Raw genomic sequence first — 8833 nt, 5'->3', positions numbered from 1 at the left:
ACAAGCCTATGCCAAATATAATCCATGGGTGATTTACTCTGAATGACTGGATGCTTTAAATGAGAATTAGAAAAAACAATAGCATTTAACACTTCCTGCTTTAAAAAAACGTTTGTGTCTGTAACTTTTATATATGGCTCCTAACCTGCAGAACTATTATAAACAATATTAAGACTCAGCAGAGAGGGATTTTGGCTTGACAGTAGGTCCTGAAGATGGAGGCCCCATTCTTCAGACTTAAACTTTTAGTTGGCTCTGTCTCTTTTAATGCAGGACTAAGAGGTGACAGGCCAAATGGAAGCTCTCCAATAATGCTGTCAGTAGTAAATTAACACGAGTTTTGACCAAATTGGGCACTCTGTGAAGCAAAAGTAGGCTATAAGCAGACGGCAGGCACTTTAGATAAGTCAATATGACTTAAAATGATTCTAATTTCTTATATTTCTAATTTATTTCTTTAAAAAAAATCCAATTTACATACTTTTTTTTCTTTACTTTTAACGCTTTTTAACATAATACACATTTTTTCTATTTGAACTGAATTTATCATTTTATCCTATTCAAAACAATTCGATGTTGAATATGTTGGAGATTTTATTGTGAAAGCCTTGACAGGAAGTGACTGTGTGCGTTTAGTCCAGCCTGTCGCTGGTGCTCCTGGCTCAGATACCGATCAGCAGTTGGCTTTGGCAGGACAGCCGAGCCCGAACGCTCCTCACGCGGGGATGTGCCGCTTCGCGCTGACGTCTCCAAAGGTGTCATTGCACGCGAGTTATGCCACCAGTTTGACACATTTAATTAAAAATATGTCTGAATGTTTTGGGAATAAGTGAGTGTTTAGTGTGACAGCTTTAAGTTTGAGAAGTGGACCTGCTCTCGTGCAGGACGAGACGCGCCAAAGCTGCGCTGCAGGAAATGTTCCTCTGTACTGGTGGGACTCAAACTCCAGCTTTTAAATAACTGACCGGAGCAGCTCGTACTTAAAGTGAAGCGGCAGGATGAGACGAGGGGAAGAGGAACACGATTCGGACATCACGTTACCGTTTGTGCCGCCGGCGTGATTTACAGTTTTCCACCATGGAGGAGAAGTTCAATAGACTCATCTTCATTCCCATTGCGGCGGTGCTCTTCTTAATGATCGGCTACCAGTATGTGTGCCCGGCGGACAGCAACACCTGCTACTTCAGAAGTGACGACAAAGGGCTTTTCCAGAGGTATACATCAGGGATGGAGTTAGTTTACACGGAGCAGGAGGCGGACGAGGACCTTCCCTCCAAAATCACATCCAAATTTAACTTCACGGAGCGGGACCTGGACAGGCACGTCGACTTCAACATCCGAGGAGATGATGTGATGGTGTTCCTCCATATTCAGAAGACCGGCGGGACGACGTTTGGGCGGCACCTGGTCAAAAACATCCAGCTGGAGCAGCCCTGTGACTGCATGCCCGGCCAGAGGAAATGCACCTGTCACCGGCCCGGGAGAGCCGAGTCGTGGCTCTTCTCACGGTTCTCCACAGGCTGGAGTTGCGGGCTGCACGCGGACTGGACCGAGCTCACGAGCTGTGTGCCTGTGGTGATGAACAAGAGGGACAAGAAGAATGCCCAGAAGAACAAAAGGTGAGGTGCGACCTGCGGGACAGGTGGAGTCTATAAGTGGGCTGCCACGCGCTCATTTATTATCTGACCAATTCATTTACTCATCAGCTCTTTTTTTTACTCACTCACTCATTCATTCATATTTTCATTTGCAGAGCCACTCTTTTAATTCCTCTTGGTTGCATTTTCTCGATTTTAAGTCTGTTCATTTACTTTACTCATTTAGTCACGCACTTATTCACCTATTCACTCACTCATCACCTACAAATTGATTTTCAACACCTTATTTACTGGTTTGCCTACAGACTCATCTTTTCAATGTCAGGCAAATCAGCCCCTCACTTATTCGTTCACTTACTCACTCACTCACTCACTCACTCACTCACCCTCACTTATTCACTCATTCATTCCCTCACTTAATCAGTCACTCCTTTACTTATTTACTCACTCACTCACTAACTTACTCACTTATTCACTCACTGTCATTCACTCACTCATCCACTTACCCTCTCACTCATTCACTGACTTCCTCAGTTATTCACTCACTCACTTATTCACTCACTACCTCACTTAATCACTCACTCACTCCCTCATATACTGTATACATTCACTCACTCACTCCCTCATTTATACACTCACTTATTCACTGGCTCCCTCAAATATTCATTCACTCATTCACTTCCTCACTTATTCTCCCACTTACATATATTCACTCACCTATTCACTGGCTCCCTCACTTATTCATTCACGAACTCTCTCTCTTATTCACCCACTCATTCACTCACTCCCTCACTTACAGTCACTCCCTCACTTATTTACTCACACGTACTCATGCACTCTGTATTCACTCACTTATTCACTCACTCTCATGTATTCACTCACTCATTCACTTACGCCCTTTTTCACTCATTCATTCAGTCACTACCTCACGTAATCACTTACACTTCTTCACTCACTCTGTCATGTATTCACTCACTTATTCACTTACTCATTCGTTTATTCACTTACTCCCTTATTCACTCACTCACTCACTTATTCACTCACTCACTTCCTCACTTATTCTGTCACATACACATATTCACTCACCTATTGTCTCCCTCACTTACTCATTCACGAACTCTCTCTCTTATTCACCCACTCATTCACTCACTCCCTCATTTATTTACTCACACATATTCATGCACTCTGTCTTGTATTCACTCACTCTGTCATGTATTCACTCACTCATTCACTTACTCCCTTTTTCACTCATTCATTCAGTCACTACCTCACGTACTCACACTTCTTCACTCACTCTGTCATGTATTCACTCACTTATTCACTTACACACTCACTTACACATTCACTTATTCACTTACTCCCTTATTCACTCACTCACTTCCTCACTTATTCTGTCACATACACATATTCACTCACCTATTCATTGGCTCCCCCACTTATTCATATTCTGTCTCTTATTCAACCACTCATTCACTCACTCTCTCTTATTCAGTCACTCCCTCACTTATTTACTCACTCTGTCATGTATTCACTCACTTATTCGCTCACTCACTCCCTTTTTCACTCATTCACTCAGTCACTCCCTCACTTATTTACTCACACTACTTCACTCACTCAGTCATGTATTCACTCACTCACTCACTCACTCACTCACTTTTTCCACTTACTCACTCAGTCCTACTTATTAATTCATTAATTTGCTCACTCACGTTTTCACTCACTCCCTCACTGATTCACTGGTATACTCACAGACTCATGTTCCTGATATGTAGTCATTCATTCATTCATTTATTCAGTGTTAAATACGTTATGAGAGCATGAGACAGAGTCCTGAGTGTAACTGTAGTGATTAGTTAATGAATTGATCAGTCAACAGACAGGATAAAATGGCCGACAGTTTTCATTATGACTTGTAACTAGTTTATGGAGCAAACAATGAGAGGAGTTTTGTAGTAGAGCTGGAGAGTGTCCTTCTCTTGCCTACAGGCACTAAGTCAAAGGTAACTGGGTTTTTTAAGACTGTAGGTCGTGGCACAGATTTCTCCTTGACTCTCAGTTCCTTCCAGGGCTGCTCATGCCAGCCATGCGTGTTCTTATTGGCGTGTAATGTAGGGTATGGAGCTGTTAAAGCTGCAGTGTTAACATGCACACCACATGGCATGTCAACACCAGCAGCCGTCTCCTCCGGCACATTCAGAAGCAGCCAGCAGACAGGCCGCTTCCTCCTGCGAAGGTCTGTTTCAATTTCCTGTAATTACAGAAGCAATACAGCTCAGCTTAAGGGAGTAAATCACTTAAGAAGGGCAGGGTCCTGTGAGGTGTGCCGCCTGCGTGTTGAAGCCAATTTGCCTTGCATTTGGTCCAGAGAGCAAATCTCCATATGTTACAGAGAGCGTTAAAGGGGGACGGGGAGCGCCTTCAAGAGTCCTTCCAATCCATTAACAGTCCTCTGTGGCAGCCATCAGACTTAATTTAACGCTTTTAAATAGTTTCGAAGAGGCGCCTCCGAGCCATATCAGCACTATGAGTGAGTCAACAACACTCCAGTCAACACTTGTCAGCTCAATATAATAGTTAGGGAAAAATCAGCATTCATTAACATTGGCACTTAGCTGCGTAAAGGCTGATTGCAGACATGAGTTGGCTTCATTTTTTAAAGACGGCACCAAATCTGGGCTGTGCAGCAATTTCCCCGCAATAACGTGTTGATTTTTTGATTAAGGGAAGTGTTTATTAAAGGGTCAAGTTTCCACTCGGAGATAATGAGTGGTGGATTAACTCTTGTGGGTGTCGACTTAGAGACAGCTCTCTTTGTGCTTCATCACTGCAGCAGACAATATCCGATACACTATCATACTGCAGTGTGATCTTGGAGAGTACTCGCTGATAATGTGATACTTCATTGATCGCTGTGGTGAAATACTCCTTCTGCCTGATCCTTCCACAGGGAGGTCAGAGGTCATCGCAGATTCTGATCAGCTTTGGGGATTCAGCTTCTTGCTCAAGGACAAATTTGTGTCTGCTGTGTTTAACAGCACTGATTATGATGTTGCAACATGCATGTTTTTGATGTGAAATTTTTGTCTTGATCCATTAATTCTTTAATTTTGTAATAGTAATTTTGAAAGGTACAATCACGGAATGGGGGATAGAGTTCTCTTGCATTTAAGCCGTCTTAATTGGCATCTGTAGAAAAGGCACAGCTGGCAGGATGGTACCGTGGAAGGGTGTGACGTTCTGGCAGCATGTTATGTGTGCAATCCACTGCTGGGGGATTAAAAAAAAGGAGCTAGCAGCAGTTAGCAGCTAACTCAAAGAAGAAGAGCAGCAGAGGGGCATGGGAAGCTTACCCAGGGCTCTGAATATGCTACGTCCGGCACTGTCTTGTGTGCACAGTTGTCACACAGGACCAGATGCAGCATATATGTATATATATTTAGAGGAAGGTATCATAATTGAGCCAAACGCACCATGAGTCACAACTCAATCTATACCCGTGAATTTATTGGACGACTTATGAGTCATAACTCATTCAACAGCCACAAATCTGTCACATGAAGTTCTCATTTCCCACGGATAATGCCTGGTTGATTTTCTGTCCACACACACTTAAAAACACTTTTATAAAAATCACTTTTTCAAATATCAGGGGACCATCGGATCGGCCTGGAAATAGACGACCAAATTAAGTGAAGCCCTCCTGTCGTTTTACATCAAAGCTGCTGAGTAAAGACTACACACAGCTTATTCTGCACTTGATGTGTTGCCACAAGGTTACATGTCGCGGGTTTATCAGACCTGAAAGGCCCTTGTCCTGTCACTTCGGGCGATGTAGATGGCTTGTGACGCACGGGATGAGTTTGTGCATGTGTCTGTATTTGTGCTCAGGCTTGTTACTGCTCAGCTTAATACAATATTTAATGCTACTCTGATCTGTTCTGTAAGATCGCCCTGCTTTGGTAGATTTAAGTGTATTACAGCCCTTTTCCATCTGTTCCTCAGAGAAGTTAAGACAGATTAGTTGTTTTTCTAATAATCCCCATTGCTTTAAACTGTACTTGGTACCTGAAGTCCAGATGTAATCATTGAGATTTTTTCAAGCTGAACCAATTTCATGTATTTTATAAAGCACTCAAATCATTTTCTCCCAGTCTGACTGCAAAGCACAGTCCAACTCAGTAATAGCATGTTCTGAAGGATGACTCTCGTCTTATACAAGTCACATATAGCAATGGGAATGCAGACAGCCAGGGATCAAACATCATGGGAATGGATGACGCCCACACCTATCTTAAGGCTACATCCTGCAGGCTGTGATGTAGTTTGCAGAGAGAGCCTTATCTCAGCCCTCAGACCCAACACTGGTTTATTTAACTTTTGCGCACAAGAAATAACATACGGGATTCCTACAAATTCCTCCCAGAGAGTACATTTACTCAAATACTGAGCTTACAACTTAGAGTATTTCTATTTTCTGCTACTTTACACTTCTACTTCACCTTATACTAAATGCAAAAAATGCAGATTTCCATCCACTGCTGTTAATATCAGGTGTTTTGCGCATTAAGATACGCAGTTACCTGTCTTTAAACAGTTGCAGAAGAAGAGGGTGGCAAGTTTTTGTCTCTTCTGTGGAGCTTGGAGATACAGTGCGGACTTTTTTGAATTTCAAAGTCTCCACTCCAACAGACAGACATGTATTTTGTGAGTTGTTGGCAGCACGGATGCAAAGATTTATCGGCCAAACACTGGTATCAGCCAATATTTGTCTTGTTGACTGCTACTGGCTTTTTCGGCAAATAAAATTACATTCACCGATGTCAGTGGCCAATGTTTTTCTGTTGTGTCACATCAATTTTGCCCAGGCTAAAAAGCAGGACAACAGAAAACATGTGTGGGACAAATAGAAATGTTCCCCGGGACGCTGCTGGGACGAAAGGATCGACGTATCAGGGGACACACCCTTTTTTCCTCTGATAATGCGATGTTGTAAACAACAAATCCGTGTTAAAATCGGCTGGAGAGTTAGTTAACGTTAGGTAACAGCTGACGGAGTTTGCATTGAGTTACATGATGATGCATTCAAGCCCTATTCAGTAAAAACGAATATTGCGCAAAGGTAAATTAAAATGTACTTATGATGTGTTCAAATGTAATCTTGTAAAATTTAGTTTTTGGGGAGAAATTTTGATAAATACAGTTGTTTGAAGGAGAAATTTTACAATGTTTTCACAGCAATTTAAAACAAAGAGGGAATTATGACTTTTTTTTTTATCTTAAAAAGGCTTTTAAACCCTTTTTATCAGCTCAGGACCTGCCAGAATTACTTGGTTGGGAATCACTGGACTGAACTACCTCACTGTATGTAGAATAGATACACCTCCACCAGCTACAACAATAAACACACTGATGCCTCAGTATTAACAATCTAATAATGTAAAATGCAATAATATGTAAGTCACATTGGACATTTTCCTGCAGGGCCAGTTCTTCACTAAGTTAGAATGCCTTTATCTCCAGTGCCTCTGCTCTCCACTTTCTGTCCCCTGATGAAATATGTTTGGGTCTCAGGAGGGTTGTGAAATGAGGCGAAGAGTGACTAAAAATTCTTCAGTGCACACTGAATGTACAGACTGCTTTTCACAATCCCCTCAGTTGTGTCAAAACATCAGTATCAGTATCAGATAATGACTTTTTGACCTTTTTACTGTACTTTATGATTAATGTATTGCACATTTGGTGTACATTGTCCTTCTGGTCCGTTCTGAATACAGAAGCATCTGTCTGCTTCTGAGCACTTCATAGTCACCTTGAAATCACCTCTCTCCTACACACCACACTGGTGTAAAAACACCAGCAAATACATAAACTAGAGATTGATATTACAAACACTTGGCCATACATTTAATGTATTGGGTGCAAATGTGTCATATTCTTAATGATATTTTTAGTGTACATACCTTTCGTTATGGTGATATGAAACGAGGGGTGGGGATCACCAGAAGTCACAAATTTAATGCCACCCTCCTGCAGCACTAAAGATAATTCAGCTTTACGCTTCACTTCTCTGTAGAGCTTGGGTACGGCTGTGTCTGTGAAAAAACGTCAGGACAGAGTCACATATATGTGTTTTTAGCATGCAACAAAAGCCTTAAGTTTTAACAATGCTCTATGGCCACAGGTCTTTGCACATGAAGTAGGTGATGGACTGTTATTTCCTTCATTCTCTCAGAGTTGGATGGTAGTTTTGTCGAGCTAAGTGTTTCCAGTGTTGGTTGATTTTTCTGCGGAGTAGGTTTAGCGTTGGCTTGGCTGTCAGCAGCTACCGCTACCTCAGGATGGTGGAGTGTGAGGTGAGTTCTCGGGTTCGTAGTATTACCAGCGTATTTTATTCTCATATATATATGACACTGCTTGCAAATCGCATGAGTCACATTCAAGTACTTCTTTCCTTCCATGATTTAAATGCTCACAGCGCATTTCTGATTTCTTTCTCACCAGGAAAAAACATCAGCACCATCTAGTGGACCAAAAAAGCAACTGTTTTTATTATTCTAGTACCACAAGTTGTAGTAAAATGTGTACTTGCAAAAAAGAATAATGTATATAATATAGATCGATACTTGACGTTCGTGTATCAAAACAATATCACCACACAAAATATTGCCATACTATGCTTTATCAATTTTTCCTACCCCTATATGAGACAAGATATTGTCTTAGATTTTGGATATTATATCGCAAGTGTTGTCTTTTCCTGGTTTTACCTCTTCTATTCTCTTAGAATTGTCTTTGGGGCGCAGCAAAACATACTTTAGTCACTTAAAAATATAAATATCAGTTTAAATGTACGCTGTATTTGGAATATTTTCACCACTTTACTTCACACACGAACCAAGCTGTAGACAAGCAACTCCTGTGTTCTGCGAAATAAAATTATGCTTGGTGGCTAGCAACGGCTTAAAAAAAAAACCAGACATTTTTTTTGGGTGCTAAATGTAGTCTTTTTGTTGTTGGTAAATGTAGGTTATCAATAAAAATCAAAACTTTTAAATTGCATTGTTAAAAATGTGAAAATATAGTATAGCCTACCAACTGAGCTTGTGCGCACGGCACGCTTGAGCGCATCCGTCTGAGGCTGTGGATCAATGCCAAGTTTTACCACTTTATCACTATTCCCTCTAACTTGTAGCTGTTTTTTCGTTATCTTTTGAATTTAATATGAATTATGGAAC

At 41.3% G+C, this 8833-nt stretch overlaps 1 protein-coding gene across 1 annotated transcript in view; it reads left to right on the top strand.

The window, feature by feature from the left end:
* The first annotated feature begins 670 nt into the window (after window positions 1–670).
* LOC126401864 (heparan-sulfate 6-O-sulfotransferase 3-B-like) overlaps window positions 671–8833 on the top strand; it is a 34724-nt gene continuing 26561 nt past the window's right edge. Inside the window, exon 1 of the mRNA XM_050063387.1 lies at window positions 671–1619. Within this exon, the coding sequence (XP_049919344.1) occupies window positions 1078–1619 (542 nt within the window). The 5' untranslated portion in view covers window positions 671–1077. The remainder of the gene's footprint in view (window positions 1620–8833) is intronic.

Source organism: Epinephelus moara, chromosome 15, assembly GCF_006386435.1.
Source record: "Epinephelus moara isolate mb chromosome 15, YSFRI_EMoa_1.0, whole genome shotgun sequence".
Classification (NCBI taxonomy): Eukaryota; Metazoa; Chordata; class Actinopteri; order Perciformes; family Serranidae; genus Epinephelus; species Epinephelus moara.
The sequence above is the reverse complement of the archived record's forward strand: the minus strand, read 5'-3'. Positions and strand labels throughout refer to the sequence as shown.